The sequence below is a fragment of the Pelobates fuscus genome, chromosome 5 (genome assembly GCF_036172605.1).
Source record: "Pelobates fuscus isolate aPelFus1 chromosome 5, aPelFus1.pri, whole genome shotgun sequence".
Taxonomy (NCBI): Eukaryota; Metazoa; Chordata; class Amphibia; order Anura; family Pelobatidae; genus Pelobates; species Pelobates fuscus.
In genome coordinates this window covers 269,568,356-269,587,506 of record NC_086321.1, presented here as the reverse complement: position 1 = coordinate 269,587,506, position 19,151 = coordinate 269,568,356, and the positions used below count along the sequence as shown (strand labels likewise).

The following is a 19,151-nucleotide window of genomic DNA, read 5'->3' as shown; positions in this document are numbered from 1 at the left end:
TTAAAAAAAAATTACTATTTTTTTTTTCCATGAACCTTCTGTTCCTATCTACCCCAACGCAGTTTGCTGTGTTCTATTATTGGAGAATGGGCGGTTATGGCTGCAAACCAATTAAATAGAATAGCTTTCACTATGACCAAAGAGCTAATCATTATATTTAGACCACACTCTTAGATCTGCTGGAAAACATGTTATCACTGTTCTGGTTGCACATGAAGAATTTTCAGCTCACTTAGCTGTTCTTTCTCCAGCTGGTGCAACACACTTCCAGAAGTATCAAGAGCAGAGAAGATGGATAATACAGACTTCTGTCAATGGTCTGCTGGTAACCATGCAAATCATAAACAGATGTCATGGTCTAATGTCCTCACTTGTTATGCCACTGAATAATGTCTAGTGGTGTCTCTGGGGATGCTCAGATCTCATAAACGTGAACAGCCATAGGAAAACCTAAAAATGCCCCCTTTTTTCTCTGTTGTAATCCCAAATACATAAAATCAACAAAGAACCAAAACATTATGCCTCAACGGATCTAGCCATTGAATGAAACGGTGAGAGTCGTTGTGGAATGGATCTTTAGACTTTGAGGAGTTTGCATTTAATGTAAAGATGGCAGAAACCATCCATTTGCTCATAGTAGAGATAGTTAGTTAGTGCTTGACCTGTGCTAGGATCAGTAATAGATGCTGGGAATTGCTGCATGACCCTGTTCACCATATATAAGCAGACAAACAATGCACAACATCCAAGGTGTGCCAATATTCCTGTAATGTAGATGGATAAAAAGCTGAAGGTAAAATGTCCTGATTGACATGGAAGGCCAAGACACAGTTGGTTCGGAAAACTGGCACTGTTCGAAGAACTACCTAACCCAGAAGAATCACAATTAAAGGGACTCTCCAGTGCCAGGAAAACAAATCCGTTTTGCTGGCACTGCTGAATCCTGCAGTGCCCTCTCCCTCCTACCCCCCTATCCCATGTTGCTGAAGGGGTTAAAACCCCTTCAGTGACTTACCTGAATCCAGCGCCCATGTCCCTCGGCGCTGGGTCAGGCTCCGCCCACGCTCCTCCCCGCCAACGTCAGCTAGCGGGGGAGACCTAATGCGCATGCGCATCAATGGCCGCGTGCGCGCATTAGACCTTCCCATAGAAAAGCATTATTCAATGCTTTCCTATGGGGATTCCGGCGACGCTGAAGGTCCTCATGCATAGGGTGAGGACGTCCAGCGTCGCTTAAAACTTTTCGTGTTTTAAGAAGCCGGAAGTCTCTCTAGTGGATGTCTGATAGAGGAGGAGTGCTTAACCCTGCAAGGTAATTATTGCAGTTTATAAAAACTGCAATAATTATACTTGTAGGGTTAAGGGTAGTGGGACTTGGCACCCAGACCACTCCAATGGGCAGAAGTGGTCTGGGTGCCTGGAGTGTCCCTTTAAGGGCTCATATCTTGACAAGGCATGGAACTCAGATATTTTTTTTTTTCAGATGTTCAAGCCATCAGCAACAAAATCTTTAGTCTGAATAGCTAGTCAGATAAATCTAAGAGGCTTCAGCACTGAGATAAACTACAGTAGCTCTTATCAAGAATGTGGCAAAGAAAATATGGTAGGAATTTTGGCACCAAGCATAAACCTAGCCACCGCCACCACTAGATTCAATGTACATTTAGTACCTGTGAAAACAGGAAAGAGCAATGACAACATTTTCAGGGTATTAAGATTCAGGCCCATAGCAAAGCTCTCCTGCTGAAAATGTAAGATATCAACTTGACGAAACGGGTTATCGTATGTTCATAAAATTGCAAGAAATTACCAATTATGTGCTAAGTAACTGAAGTAGATTTTCTCTTGGTTTGTAAAAGTGTAGAGACCGCTCTTTTTGAAGGAATAGAGATTTGCACTAAACTCCAAACAGCAAACAAAGCTAGGCAGGTGGTTGATTATTGACTGGACCTTGATATCGGAATGATGATAGTTCCCAGGGCAACTTCAGCAGCATGTGAAGGAGAAGCAGGAAACAAGGACTCCTAAAACGAAACAGAATAACTGCTTTCACTTCATTTTTTTTGTATCTGTTTAGATCTTCTTAATTCTAAATCAGAGTAATAGATGCACAAGCTGAATAATGGAGTTTGTGGTCCGTCTCCTAATATGAAATATGTATATAAATGTTGTGAGGCTTTTGACCTGCAGCTTGTGGCTCTGGTGGATCCAGAATTCCATTTCAGGACTGTCACTAAATGTTTAAAATTGCAGTTTGGTGTGTGTGTGTGTGTGTGTGTGTGTATATATATATATATATATATATATATATATATAGAAAAAATTCCAGAGCCAGGCACTCCTCCTTAACAAACAACTTTCAAATATATAGATAAGCCTAGGTGCAATCCCGCGTTATATATATAGAAAAACAATAAAGGGAGCACACTAGGTCTTAGTTATAGTGCAAAATTATTTACTGCATTCCAAAGAATACATAGCTGTGGTATACAAAAAAATCGCTATCCATTACTGAAGAAAAGGCTCAATCTGTACTATGGCCACGCAGCTCACAGGATTTACCACATACACACACAGCTAAGGATCTCTATAACGACTTATCCAGACTTAAAAAACGAGAGGTGGACCTTGATCTACACGGAGTGTTTTTGTCAGATTATTATAGATCCAAATCGATCCCCAGGGGTTTTCGTATAAAAAATGCTCCCCCCATAGGGAGACAAAACCCTGAATTCTGTAAAAAGTGGATGAACATCTCTAATAAATGCTCCCTAGATTGGTTGGTGATTGTAATCGAAGAGGTTGGAACAGAACTTGTCCAAGTCAAAAAATCAATACAAGACTTTGAACTTACCCATGTTAGCGTTTTACAATCAACACCATCCACAGATTTCATACTAAGACTACAAGACGATATACAAAGATACCAGAACGAACTCATCCGCTTTAAAAAGGTAAAATTAGAAAAGGTAAATCACGACTACAAGTTCCATCAGGTCTACCGCTGGCTAAGCGGTTCAGACTCAAACACACGTAACCCGCCTCCACGATTTCGTACACGTATAAGAAAGCCATCATTCCAAACGGTGGATGTGAGTTCAGGGGAATCTGCTTCAGATGGTGACACTCACGTTGATCAGCAAACCTTGAAACAAGTTACTTTTTTAAAAGCAGGAGAACACTCAAACGATCCACCACGGATATACAATACCAACAGACGGGATGGAGGAGACGTAAGAGACACCCTAGACGTGGACAAAAGGGTCACAAGAAATACAGGCAACACGGGAAAACCCCCCAGACAACGGAGGTAATATCTATATTTAACTTATCACAAAAGAAATTGGATCATAACCACCTTTCAGTTTTGCAAAAGGGACTTACATTTATACCTGTCACTCGTCCGAAACAATTTGAGATGGCAATTGATTTATATAAACTACAAAGAACTCTTTACAGCAACGAGATTATGAAAGAAGGGCCTCCAAGCAAAGCATATGTTTTTCCAAAACGGAATAAGAAGGACATATATACACCTAATCCCTCGATTAAGACCTTCATGCAAACTGTACGACATGAAACTAAATCTTTATGTATCACACCATCTTCCCACCGGGATAACTTGTCATCAGAAGAACACACAGCACTTAAGGATCTAATGCAAGATCCTAAAATCATAATTCGGCCTGCGGACAAAGGCGGTGCTGTGGTAATTCAATCATATGAGGATTATAGAAATGAAATTTTACAACAGCTACAGGATGAATCGACATACCTAAAACTCACATTTGATCCAGTTATAAAATTCCAGAAGAGAACTACAAAATTGATTGAGGAAGGATTAGCACACCGCTACCTGGATGAGCACACTGCAGAATTTTTATTTGTAAAGTATCCAAAACACCCGGTGATGTACACCCTACCAAAAATACATAAAGACGCGGAACATCCACCTGGCCGGCCCATTGTATCGGCGAAAGAAGGGTTATTAGAGCCTATTGCCCAATTCATTGACTTCCACATTAATAACAGCGTAAGAAAACTATCTACGTGCCTACTCGACACTCAACATTTTATCAGACAGATAGAAAATATAAGGTTAACCGATAAAGAAATCATTCTAGCCACCATGGATGTCAAAAGTCTCTACACCATAATACCTAAAAAGGAAGGTATTGAAGCTATTAGTGAAATTCTACATCAAGACGAGACGTACCAAGGTCCTCCGATTCCATATCTAATGGAATGGCTAGACATTGCTCTAACTTGCAATTACTTCAAATTTGAGGATCATTTTTATTTACAGACCTCCGGCACCGCCATGGGGGCGGCTATGGCGCCGGCATATGCCAACGGATTCATGTATTGGTTTGAGAACACGCATATTCTACCTAAATACCAACATCAGATAATTAAATATCTGAGATATGTGGACGACATCTTCATGATTTGGGAAGGAACCATTACCACACTCGAAGAGATGGTGCAAAATATTAATATTTTACCAATTCCAGTAACTCTTACATTGAGCTGGCATAAAACCAACATTGAATTTTTGGATGTTTCTATCTTCAAGGAAGAAAACCGGTTGGGCTTTACTTTATACAGGAAGGTGACTGACCGCAACACACTACTATCGGCCACCAGTTTCCATCCTCAACATATCAAAGACTCTCTACCTATATCACAGTTTCTACGAGTGCTAAGGTTCAACAGCAACTCAATCAAATGTGAAGAGCAATTACAAGAAGTCCGTGACCGCTTTCTAGCAAGGGGATTCCACCCCAGGACACTGGATGATGCACAACATAAAGCTTGGAATAAATTTAAACAAATTAAGACAGCAAAGTCCAACACGAAAGATAAGCTCTTTCTTCCTTTGACATATAATACGGCAACCCCGTCGCTTAAAAAATCCATATACAAAAATTGGAATATATTCCAATCGGACCAAAGTCTTCCCAGCAAATTTAAACAGAGTCCAATGATTAATTACAGACGGGGCCGCAATCTAAGGGATTTGTTGGTTCGCAATGATCCTCGGCACTGCTATGCCAAACCACCATTTATCCAAAAAAAAGGCTGTTTTAAATGCAGTGGCTGCGTTACCTGCAGCCATATGCTAACAGGATCGACATTTGCCCATCCACACAGTGGTAAAAGAATGGCAATCAAACACCACATTACATGTATGACTACATATGTCATATATATGATTACATGTCCCTGTGGACTTTCGTACGTCGGGAAAAACGATATGACTTTGAGGGATCGCATTAGAGGACACCGGTCCGGAATAATGACGGTGTTTAGAGACCAACGGACCGACAAACCTGTTGCTAAACATTTCTTAGCCAGTCAACACCATCTACCTTCACTCCGGTTTATTGCAATCGACCACGTCCCTGCACAACCGAGAGGAGGTGACAGATCCAAGCTGCTCCTACAACGTGAAGCCCATTGGATTCACCATCTAAACACAGTGACCCCGAATGGACTTAACGAAAACCTTGTATTGTCCATGTTCCTTTAAATCAGCATTCCTATAGCTGTATAACTTTGTCATGTCCTAATAGAGTGATCCATAAATAGTGTCTGTAGTTCCATAGCACACTTTCCGTTAGACTGAAATAATCAATTTGTAGTCCCCTGTCTCTAGATTATAGAGTAGGATATTATTCTATGCTGTTCCTTTTAATTTGTACAACCACACACATTTTATTCTGTAATAGGCAAGTTAATTACTATAGCTGGTTCCCTGATGTGTTAAACATATGGGAATTATCTAAAATATGAGTCTCTAAGCAATCCCTTATATATAGTATGTAAAAAGAGATAGGGTATAGTTAAAAATGCCCAGATGTACACAGAATAAATGTGAATATGGGACCATTTGTACTTATGCCTATAAATATACTAGGTCCAGCTACAATATAATGCTATGCCTCCAGCTTAATGCCTAAACTATGTTACACCAGTAAACATTAGCCTTACATATCTTATGTTGGTATATAGTACAGTGTGACCCTTTAACTATTTGTATGTGCTATAGCCCGATCCCAGTCTGCACGTATGCTCTATGTATATATTTTGTACACTGTAATTTTTCACTTTGATGCTGTCTGCACATTTTGGTCTACTTCACATAGATTTGGCACGGACATAGATCTATGTATGCGGATTCTGGGGATATGGGCTTAGCCTTTCTTTCTGCACACCTCTGTAGGCTTGTGTAGTATTTTCTCTCCGGTTTTCTTCCACCGGGCGTTTGTTTTTACTCTTTGTACGGAGTTGCCTAGCAACTACGCCATTTACGTAACACGAATACGTCACACGCACGATGTCACGTGGTGTCTCGCACTTCCAGGTTTTCAGCCCGCCGGCTATCCGATCATCCTACTGGTAAGCTCATTACACAGTTATGTATATAATGTAAGCAATTTTCACCTGTCACTGTGATCTTGATAAACGTTGATTTTTTTGTATACCACAGCTATGTATTCTTTGGAATGCAGTCAATAATTTTGCACTATAACTAAGACCTAGTGTGCTCCCTTTATTGTTTTTCTATATATATATATATATATTTACAAATTCCTGCGAGTGCACCTTCCTTGATACTTATATTTTGGCATAATTGAATTGCGCCCAGGTAAGGACAAGACTGGGAGAGTGAGTGCTAGATCCGTGTGTGTGTGTGTATGTATATGTATATGTATGTATGTATGAATGTATGTGTGTATATATATATATATATATATATATATATAGTGTGTATGTATGTGTATATATATATAATATATATTGTGTGTGTGTATATATATAATATGTATGTATTGGAAGGCTTGGCCTGGAGTTGTGGGAGGGGCTTATGTACCTTTAAAAGGGACTCCCCTGCCCCACCCTCCACACACTTTATTCACCATACTCTTCTAGTGTAGGCCCACTTTATTTACTGACCTACAGCAGACGTCGGCTTCGGCACACCTCAAGTAAATTACTAGTCAAACATAGCAGTATGCAAAATTACTTGGCTGGCAGCAACACAGCAATTTTACCTTGTCTGGATACACATACCAGCCGGTCACAACATAATAGCTGAAGCCTTGTCTTAATCCCATTTCAGGTATTCCTCCAAACATTCAACGGCTGCTTAATCACATACTAAAACTCCTAAATTTCATGATCTCATTCTGGATTAGCTCATCTCATGGTCATGGTAGATTGCCGGCACACGCGGCTCTGTCTGCTTATACCAACCATTTATATACCAGAACTCTGCCCATTTTTTATTTTTTTTAATTCTTTATTTTTGGTGCAGTTTCAGCAAGTACATATAAAGGTAGTCATGCCACAACATCAGATGCTCGATAAAACAGTCACATTACAGTCGTCTGATGCGTTGGGCCGAGTTGAGCTATGCACATTTTGTGGTGATGAGGGCTATGTAGTTGAAGCGAGGGTCTGGCCATGCCAGTGGTGCGTGTTCTATATGTATCTATTGTCGTCCCAGGGGGACTATACGACTATATTGGGACACTGGCACAGGTTATGGCCTGGGTAATCACTTAGTTCCTTGCGTGGTTTAGCGTGTGTCATGGTGGGTAACGGGCAGGGTCTAAGCCTTTGTGTCTCGTCTATGTGTAAGTGCAGAATGGTATGGAGTTCGGGTTATGTGTCGTAGTGTTCCGGCCAGTCGGTGTTCTCGCCTGGGGGCCCCATAATGTACTGTGCCCTGTAACCCTGGGCATTCAGGGGGGTGGGGGGGTGAGGGACACTGGTTGGACCTGGGCCATCGTTTCATCGTCACGGGGCCGTGTAGTCGGTACCACCCGGTGAGGTTGGGTCAGCGGTACAGGTTGTGTGTGATTTAGTTCGTCTTCAAAAGAGATAGCAAAACAGGGTGTGATAAACAGTGAATAAAGATTACATAAAAACATAAGAACAGTAAATGGTAATAGTCTGGCATTGTGACCAATGCAGGTTTCAGGTTGCCGGTCCCGGCAGTGTTGTGACTGGTGCCCTGGTGTTAATGGACAGTCCCAGAGTGGTCAGTAGGGCCGATCCTTCTCCTAAATTGGAGATCTTGTAATGTTGGTCACCTTTAGTCACCCATAATGTCCTGGGAGTAGCCCATTTGTACTTGAGGCACGCTGCTTGCAGGGTGGTCGTGATGGGCTGCATGCTCTTGCGCCAAAGGAGAGTGTCTCTACTCAGGTCCTGGAAGAAGGTGATTCTGTGTGTTTCAAAGTCGTTCATTGTTTTCTTTTTGATGGCCGTCATCAGGGCTATCTTATCTGTTAGGGATTGACATCGTAGGATGATGTCACGCGGGGCTGCCTTCGGTGCCTGCTGCGGTTTTGCAATGCGATATACTCCGTCAAACATGAAGTGTTTCGCCTGTCTTTTGGGGATGAGTGCAGGTACCAGGCGTCTGATAAAATGGGGCAGTTCGTCCCGTTGTACCACCTCTGATACACCCCTGATTTTAATGTTCTTTCTCCTGCCCCTATCGTCTAGTATAGCCAGTTGTTTGATGGCGTTTGCTTGTGTGGATTGTATTTGGGAGACTGTGTCTTTAAGGGAGGTGATGTATTTCTCTCACCTCTTGTTCTGCGGCCTGGGTTCTTGCCGTTACTGCCTGTACCTCTGCCGCCAGCCCCTTTAGGTCAGCTTGCCACATGTGCTGAAGGTTCTTTTGGAGACCGGCCAGCATGTCTTGGATGTCTCGCTTCGATGCCGGTACCGTGTCATCCTGGGTGTACATACTTGCGCTTCCCGTGCCTGGCAAAATCATACTGTGAGTGGAGTCTCCATCCTCTGACCCCTCGGGTGATGCCGCCTCGACGGCTTGGGTCCGTGCAGGCGGAGGGGATTGCAGCATGCTGCTTATGTCCCTTTGTGGCTTGGGAGTGCTCGGGATCGGTTTGTGAGATTTCCGTCCCATTTCTTCCGTGGTGTGGAAGTCGGCGTCGGTGAGTAGTGAGTTCCCGCCGAGCCACGAAGTCAGCTCCCTGGTTAGGTGGTGTTCACTCGTGCGGTAGGCCCCGGGTCCCTTGGTGCGGCGTTTAGTGCCCGATTTTTGAAAAAAAGGCATCTGCAAGATCCGCCGGTTGTCCGGAGAGTGACCCTGCAGTTCTCTTTTGTCGATGGGCTATTGGTGCCGTGTTTTGGCCTGTTTAGCGCGCTGGCTTGTCGGAGCCGTTGTAAATGGCGACCGCTGCAGTGTGCCGCTAGCTCCGCCCCCCCCCAACTCTGGCCATTTTAATAAGTTCACTTTGGAATCGTAAATACGTACTCCATCGAAACCATGGTGAAATTCACATCCTTTTGTCACCTCAACTTTAAATTAGCTTACAACTCTTGAACTTATACCCACCTGCAGACATACACCTATGTACTATCAACAATAAATGGTGCCCAGTCAACATACTAGACCAATTTGTCCTACACTCAAAGGACTACACAGGCATGCGCTCTCTTTTAAGGTTACATGTTAACCATTCACTACTTTAAATACATCCTGTACGTCAGGACAGAATTCATAAAACTCTGATACGACCCTTCATCATATTCAGGTCATTCTTTTAGAATAAGCACTACTTCTGCAGCCTTTAGTAAACATCCCAGCGCACATCATAAACTGGGACATTGGAATCGTCTGCATACTCCAGATATCCCTCAAACGGAGTGGAAACTGAGGCAGTCATATAAAGTACTGGTTATGTAATGTCAACACCTAGTAAGGATTAAATTGTTAAACTTTTTACCCTCTTTTACAGGCCTACCCGAACGTCGGTTTCGGCACACCACAACCGACTTGTACCACCACTACTATAACTCTGCTTATTATCCCCGACTACAAATATATATATTTTGTGTACGGCACATTTAGAGGAACGTATGGTTATAAAAATATAAAAAATCTTGGGGCTACTTTTGGAGCCAAAAGTTTGTCTGGTTGCGAAATAAAACTTGTCTTCCCACTTAATGCCATGCAAGTGCCAGAGTGATTGATGGATTGACAGTAGTTTGAATGCATTTGTAATATCTGTTTTTTACTTAACCATGCTGCCTTGCTGGAGTTAATGATCGCTTGTATGGCATTGTCTATTCTTGCATATTGTAAAGAGAAATCCTCGGATGGTATCAGTGCATTTAAAGGGACACTATAGTCACCTGAACAACTCAATCTTAATGAAGCAGTTTTGGTGTATAGAACATGCCCCTGCAGCCTCACTGCTCAATCCTCTGCCATTTGGGAGTTAAATCCCTTTGTATATGAACCCTAGTCACACCTCCCTGCATGTGACTTGCACAGCCTTCCATAAACACTTCCTGTAAAGTTGCAAGTTCTGTTTAATTAAGATTTTCTTATCCCCTGCTATGTTAATAGCCTGCTAGACCCTGCAAAAGCCTCATGTATGTGATTAAAGTTAAATTTAGAGATTGAGATACAATTATTTAAGGTAAATTACATCTGTTTGAAAGTGAAACCAGTTTTTTTTTCATGCAGGCTCTGTCAATCATACCCAGGGGAGGTGTGGCTAGGGCTGCATAAATATAAACAAAGTGATTTAACTCCTAAATGGCAGTGAATTGAGCAGTGAAATTGCAGGGGAATGATCTATACACTAAAACTGCTTTATTTAGCTAAAGTTATTTAGGTGACTATAGTTTTCCTTTAAGCTAGGTGTCGTGAAAGAGTGAGGTGCTGAAAAATCAATGATGAGTTTTTATTTATTTATTTTTTTTATTAAACTTCCCTGTAGCTATGCCTAGAGGGTTCGTTCTCCAGGAGGTGAAAGGTGGGGTAGTAAATGGCCCAATCATGAAACCGTTGTCGATTTTCTTTATAGAGGAGTTCCTGTAGACTACTAGGGTCAGTGAGTTCTGACTGTAGGTTGGGGCATTCCAGAATTCCTGTGGAGAGTGCAACGAAACCCGTGTGAAACCCATTAGAGAAACCAGAGGTGAGAAATTCTACCAGATCTGAAGAAGGATAATTAGACAGGCAATGTTGCAAATTAGGTATGTTTATTGGTGTAGACAATCTTTTAGGGTACAATCTGTTTAGGCACATTGTTTTAGCATGTGCTCTGTAACAAAGTGAGCACACGTGAAGGAGTCTGCAAGCACTGTAACTACAACCTCTGGCATTGAAGTTGTTACAGACTTGAGCCTTGCCAAGAAAAACTATCAGCCTGCCTACTTTATCTCTCAATTCTCTTTGGGCCATGTTGGGCTGAAACTCGGGGTTGGCATTGCTAGTGGATGGAATTGCTACATTGCTGGGACAAAAGTTAACAGTATGAGCTGCTGAGGAACATATTGAACATGAAGGTGTTTTAAGACCTGCAAAATGTCTACAAAATAATTCAGTGTCTAACTGGCCCCAGTCGGTAGGTGTATTATATTGGGCCAGTGATGCAGCAGATCTAGATGCTGCGTCACTGGCCCAACATAATATTTTAGCGTATTTATACGCCAAGTCTATTAACTTATGCAAATATAAATCAATTTCCTCTCTATGGAGGGGAAAAGCAGAACAAATGATGTCCCTATACAGGCCGAAAGCCAGGACAAATTCAGGAATTTTTACCTTTCTGTTCAGTCTCGGGTCTCTAGATTTCATAACTACTGACAAGTCATCTAACGTGTATGATCTGTTCCCAATTACGTCTTGAGAAGCTATAAGCAGAGAAGCCAAATTAATGTCTTGCCCTTCTATTATGTCCCGTTTAATGTTTTGTGGAATTAGATGTATTGGGTTGATGATATTGGTACTTTTAGCAGGTAGAGGGTTAGCGTTACCTCCTTGGTTAGGCTGTGGCTGGACTATAGGTACTGGAGTCTCCGGAATGGTTGGTCTGTTATTGGATTCCAAACTATCCCTTTCATTATCCTCATTTGAATTTAACAATCGAAAAAGTTTTTGGCTTTCCTGGCTGTGGCTGGGAAGGGAATATTTTTTTCTTTTTAAGTTCGGCAGTAATTTTAGGTATTGTCCAGGATCTATAGCTGGATGCTGGGCTGGCCAGTACGGTTTGCCTGGTCTGGTCGGGGTGCTGGTAACCGACAGGTCATCTCCTTGTTTGGAAGCGTTAGACATGCTACGGGTGTGAGGCAGATAACTTAGTTAATATGGTATCCGTGTGGATATGAAGTAACCCAGTTGACTAGTTTAGTGCCCTAAGGCAAAATTATATTATTCTCACTATCTTAGGTGACGGATGACACCCTTACTACTTGCCAAGTGGCTTTGAGAGGCTCTACCTATGACTTGACTTGCCTCGTGGGACCGTTGTTCCACTGAGGTAGGTGGCCCGTATAAGATTTTAATATTGATTGGCTGTGACAAGTGAGGCCCTAACTATAACTTGATGCAAGGCGATAACTATGCGTTGGGCCGATTGGGCTTGTACCTCTGATCGTAGGGATGAGAGTTGGCCTTGCGGGACCACTCAACTAAAGGCGAAGAGGCCTATGGAATTATACCTAATTTGCGGGGGTTTGTTAACCATGCGTTACTACCTAACTGGGTTTTTTTAAATTAATTTTTTCACACATACTTGCTATTGGCCTGGAGGACGTAGTCAGTAAGAATGACCCCTACTTGTTCCTAAAATATGTCATAATGATTGAGTTATAACCTAAAGCCCCAGAAGTATGAAAAATGACAAGGACAAAGCTAGGAAAGAAACTTGATACTAACCATATATAATTGGAATAGAGTTGGGAAAGCTTGGACTTGTCCTGGAAGGGTTGTCACTTGAACTAATGTTTACAGTCCTGGTTATACCAGAAAAGGACTATAGGGGGAAAATACGGTTAGGTAGGTATTAATTTAGAGGCTTGCCTCTTTAAATAAGTTGTATTTTATAAATAAAAGATGGAACAGCTGCAACCAATGTCAGTAATTGTAGTATCATGTTTAAATATAGGAGGGAAAACAAAACGTCATGTAATCTGCTAGCTTAATTTATATTACTTGCTTAACTGGTATTGACCGAACAATCAAATGTAAATACATGAAATGCATTTAGGGAATATGACCGTAAATTATGTTGAGATGCATCAGACATAAATAAATGCTAGAGTGTAAATACAATCTCCTAATTAGCATGCTTTATATAGTACTATGCAAGATACACTAGCTACAGCTTTAAGGGAATGAACCTGCAGGATTTTAGCCGAACGGGCTTTTAAATGATAGTAGGTTGGTGATTATATACGAACGTAATAACCTTCAATATGTATTACAGTATATGAGAGGTAATATATGCTGTTCGTCTGATTCTATACGAATAACATTATAAGTGTGGTAAACGGAGCGGATTGATTGACCGGGGAAATAGACAAATGTATTAACGAAATGCAGCAGTGTTGAAAGAGATGGCTTTAACATGACTGTTTCAACTAACAGAATTTTAAATGCTATTACACGAATGAAATTGTGAGCATGGAAAACAGACCCAATTGACCGATCGGGGAAACAGGCGAAAGTTTACACGAAATGCAGCAGTATTGAACTAACGGTTTTAACATGACCGTTTCAGACGAACAGAATTTAAATGAACGTATGTGATTTAACGAACTGATCATAGTTGCGTTCGTATAATTGAGCATGACTTACAGTTAGCCGTTCGTATGCTGGCTTCCTCTACTATACTCACGAAATTCAGTACGAAAGAAAGTTTGCACGAACTGTCGTCAGGTGGGAAAACTGACGTCAGGGTCCTGTGAACCGGAAGTAAACAGAAGAACGTCCGAGAACGTTGATGACGGGTAAGCAGGGGCTCACTGGGCTTAAATAGGACTAATAGTCCCTCCCACAATTACAGGCCAAGCTCTCTCTCTCTCTCTCTCTCTCTCTCTCTTTCTCTCTCTCTCTCTCTCTCTCTATATATATATATATATATATATACACACACAGTAATTACTCACTACTAGTGAACTTCTTCCCATCTGTGTCGCTTCTTCCAGTGGTGTCCCTTTTCCATACTCCCTTAGTGTCCTTCTCTCTTCAACTTCCTCCATATTCCTCTTCCCATAGTCTTTAGGAGGTAACGCTAACCCTCTACCTACTTACATTCTGCCCTTCACACCTTCAGCTTTCTCCTTACTCCCCCTCCCCTTTACCACATATTTTGTCCTGTTCTAAATATTTTTTCTCTCTTTCCGCAATAGTACAGTAATTCACACTCTACCTTCTCTTGTGCTTGTTTGAACAGCTAGGGACTGATGGGGCAATGGGACTGATAGTCCAAGAAGCGTGCACAATTCAGATGGCGCCATCTGCTGTGAGGGACGGGTCATAGAATATAAAGATATCCCTGCTGTCTGTTGCAGCCCTGGCAAGTGACCAGTCCTGACATACTACATGCATACTACCAGAACTCTTACTCCCATGCCATGCGGGTGCACAATGCAGTTGTGCAGTGTGGCTGTACACACACACACACACACAGACTATGTAATAAAAAAATGGCCTATACATGCAGTAGACTGAATCGTCATGTACCCACTACTGGTAATCCTGTGTGCATATGTGTCTGGCACATCATGGGGGATTTGCACTGGTACCACTCCCCAGTGTCTGCCCCTGACCTGAGGTGTACCATGACTACAGGGTACATCTCGTTTAAAAAAAATAAATAAAAATAATAATAATTCTAAATGTTAACAAAAGAAAATATAGTAAAAGGCATGAAAAGTTTCAGGCGCCTCTCAGAACTAGGGGCCATATCGTTTATTAGCTTTTACACAATGGCTAAATTATGCCTGAGGTGCAAAAAGAAGTAACATATTAAGGATATAGGCACAAGACCAAAGCAAGTCACAAATGATAAACATCTAGACCATGAAGGAAATAACTTTGATTTAAGTTGAGCTGGGAGCAAGCCATAGGATGTAATGATGGAAGAACCAGACTCGACCCTTGGAAAATTGCTCTTTGGTAGTGTTAGTCAAATATGTAGTCCGTTCTGACACCCATGCAACTAACACATGTAAGATTACTTGTTCTGAGTACACATTACATTACAGGTTAAAGACGGCAGCTTTAACCCCTTAAGGACCAAATTTCTGGAATAAAAGGGAATCATGACATGTCACACATGTCATGTGTCCTTAAGGGGTTAATGAAACTTGGATGTATGCCAGAATTATGCATACTTGAAAAAATATTATCTCAGATGTGGTGGGGACATCAACACAGGGAATATGTGTACCTCTTTTGTCATGCATTATTGTTCCTCTTTGGGTATACTCTGACATACTCAGGGTTCTCTGGATGGAGGCATTTTATGACTTGCACATATTCAAATATATGATAGTCCCTAATGTCCAAAAATACTTTTTACACCAGTGAAATAAGCCCAACTCATAAACATGCAATGTAGCAGAGCCTTAGTCCTGTCCAGGACACTCCCTTTGCTATGATCAGGAACTCTGGAACAAGAAATAGCCAAGTGAGTTGCCAACCTCCTCCCCAGCAACTGGACGACACACCGTTCTGGGAGTACAACTAATTTTCTTCTGTCCACACACGGCTTTTATGCACTGACCCCTAGCATGAGGTCTCCACATTAAGAATTCAAGGGTTTTCCTCCCAGGAGCCTCTGTTTCTGAGAGATAATTGAGTGAGAAAAGTACAACTCGGTTATCTCTCAGATACAGGAAAACATATACAATATTACACATCGTCATAAAAATAAATTTTAATAATATAGGAACCCGACGAAAGTCATATCACCAAATCGCTTAGGTCTGAGCACCCACTTTGTTGAAATAGCGCTCAGATCCCTTCGGTGGTTCGGGAACGCCATTTAAATTAAGTTTTGACCGGTCAGCCACGAGGTGATGCCCCAAAATAGTTCCATAGAAAACAAGGCAACGAGCGGGCATCTTTCGGGGGTTTTCACACGAACACAGACAAATGCTGTTAAGGAGTGAATTGTCCCCTTGTTAGGTAAATCCTATCTCCCGAACGCTGTTTGTCTAGTTGGTCAGGAAGTTGGATGAGCAGCGCTACCATCTTTGCCCGGGTTCACAGAGACGCGAGTCCAAAAATACTTCTAGGTGTTCAACGACCAGGTACCGCTGCCTGCATTCGGGAGACAAAATGGCCCTGCACAGGACCGCATGCATTCGGTTATACAAATGGCGGCCACACAGGGAAGCACCTCTGTCTGTGGTGTAGCAAAATTAAACATTCATATCAATCATGAACTGTTTTTGTGGATAATGTAGGTAAATGTGTTTCATTCCCAAAATGGTTTCCAAAATGTTTGGATAATAGGTCTTTTTGTGCTTGTGTTCTAGGATTTTGTTTGTCTTTCATAAAAATGGACGTTTGAGTTTCAAAGCAAAAGTAAAACCACCAAGACTGAATGGTGCAAAAACAGGAGTGTTTTCTACAAGAAGTCCTCATCGCCCAAATGCAATAGGACTAACTCTCGCCAGGCTGGAAAAAGTCGAAGGTAAGGAAACAAGTGAAGGGAGCCCCAACATCAAACACGGGTACCTCTGTTCATTGTTTGTGATACTGGTGGTAAATATGCATTTTGATGCCTATTCTAATAGAATGATGCGACTATCGGCTGCTTTCCTGTTTTGAATTGGTTTTCCTTTTCTCCATGTCTTCTTATAGGCCCACTGCTAACTATTTGACGTAGAAATGTCTAGTGTAAGAGAATATCATCTGCAGTTTGTCTTTATTGCTGTTTTGGGAGATTATTTTAGAGAGTCAGACTATACATATTTTTATATAAGGATGTGTAATGTTAGGCTTCATAATATTGTTTCATTATTTTCTTTGTTTATTAATAAACATTCATAAAAGCACCCTCACACTGAATCTCTACACACCGTTAAAAAGAGGTCTACTTTTTAAATACATCATATTGCAACATATGTTTAATTTAGAAGTATGTATCTCTTGCTCTGTAAATGACCTGCTAGAGCCTGCAGCAGCCTCGTGTGTGATTACATTTTAATAAACAAAGTGGAAGATACAAACTTCTAAAATAAACACACGGTTTCATTTTTTTTCTCCCTCATTTTATTTTATTTTAATTATTTTATTTTTTTCCATAAAAGCACCCTCACACTGACTCTCTACATACCGTTAAAAAGAGGTCTACTTTTTAAATACATCATATTGCAACATATGTTTAATTTAGAAGTATGTATCTCTTGCTCTGTAAATGACCTGCTAGAGCCTGCAGCAGCCTCGTGTGTGATTACATTTTAATAAACAAAGTGGAAGATACAAACTTCTAAAATAAACACACGGTTTCATTTTTTTTCTCCCTCATTTTATTTTATTTTAATTATTTTATTTTTTTCCATAAAAGCACCCTCACACTGACTCTCTACATACCGTTAAAAAGAGGTCTACTTTTTAAATACATCATATTGCAACATATGTTTAATTTAGAGGTATGTATCTCTTGCTCTGTAAATGACCTGCTAGAGCCTGCAGCAGCCTCGTGTGTGATTACATTTTAATAAACAAAGTGGAAGATACAAACTTGTAAAATAAACACACTGTTTCATTTTTTTTCTCCCTCATTTTATTTTATTTTAATTATTTTATTTTTTCCCCAACGTTTTGTACGTGATTTTCTTCTTTCCTTTTATGTTGGTTGCGTTTTTTCCATTTTGCCCATTTTATTTTTTCCACCTTTCCTTTGTCTTTTTTATTGTATCTTGTCCCTCTTTAACTTTTGTCATTGGTTCCTCAACTTTATTTTCCTTATTTTTCCATTTTGTCATTGACTTAATTCCATTGTTTTCTCTCTCTTTTTTAGTTTGTGATGATTAGTATCTCTACCCACAGTAGTTTTAATGATGCTATAACATATGAGCAACAAGGTGCACAAGTTCATCAATCAATGTTGTTTTACAACCGTGCTAATAACTGTAACCTTATTTATATATTTTCATTTTTTAAAAATTATTATTTTAACCTTCTCTTTAGCCTTTTTTTTTTTTTTTTTTTTACATGCTTGCTAAACATTGGCTTGCATATTATAAATGTTTACTTTGAAAGGTAGTTAACTGAAATTCAATCTAAACATTTGTGAAGAAACTGCTGTCTTTTGGGAATAATGAGTATTGCAAGAATGTACAATTCATTCATCAGTTTTTGTGTCTTCTATATGCAGGTAGAGGAAATAATCATTTACCCTATTGTAGTCTGATCATTCTCATGAGAAGGTTCTTAATCCATGCTAAAGGACCCAGTATCACTTTATTCACAAGTTCATTTTATTTACACATTGTTCTTGCCAATTTTTTTTTAAAATCTTTATTTTTAGAAAAGTGTTCATATGATATACATTATATATTATTAGATATATATTATATAGTATACACATTTACAAGTACAATTAAGAAAGGCTAAATTAGGAGAGGGTAAATAGCTATCAAAGGAAAGAAAGATGGAGAGCGACCATCCAGGGTGCTCCATCTACAACAGGGTTAGTTGCACCAAACAAGGAGATCAGATTTTGTAGAAATGGTGTGGAACATTTGCAAGTGTCCTGTGAGCTTTTTAGTCCAATATATGGCTATGGCTCAGGCATAGGCAGAAATAGAAACCTCAGGGCCCCGGTACAAGAATATGTTAACGGCTCCCCGGCCTCTGTAGAGCAGAGGTGGCCATTAGGTAGATCCTCAGCTGCCATACAACTCCCAGAATGCTTTGCCAGCTGTGTATCTATTTACTATTTTATATTTATAATTTTTGGGTTTTTTTTTACCCATTCTTGCAGGGTTCTATTTGTCTGCCGTATCTGTAAATGTAGCCGTGGTTTTTGTATGGGGTATATTTGTGTGAATGTTTCTGTATAATGCTAATGTCTGAATGCAGGAGGTATCTTTGCGTGTAGTGTTGGCATTTAAATGCATGGGTTTGTGTGTATTGTTTTGTGTTTGTAAGCAAGGTTATTTTATGTAGTTTTAGTGTATGATGAATACATGCAAATGTGAATTCACAAATACATATACACTGCCACACACAAGGGCACATTGCAATACACAGAAACACTCATACACTGCCACACATAGATGCTCACAGATAATACACTCTGAGAAATAAATACACATTTACTTTAACACATACTGACATATCCACAAACACT

General features: G+C 40.6%; 1 protein-coding gene across 1 annotated transcript in view; it reads left to right on the top strand.

Annotated features, from left to right (window-relative positions):
• The window catches only part of TRMO (tRNA methyltransferase O), a 43,651-nt gene that overhangs the window by 18,761 nt on the left and 5,739 nt on the right, over window positions 1–19,151 (top strand). Inside the window, exon 3 of the mRNA XM_063457257.1 lies at window positions 16,327–16,484. Within this exon, the coding sequence (XP_063313327.1) occupies window positions 16,327–16,484 (158 nt within the window). The remainder of the gene's footprint in view (window positions 1–16,326; window positions 16,485–19,151) is intronic.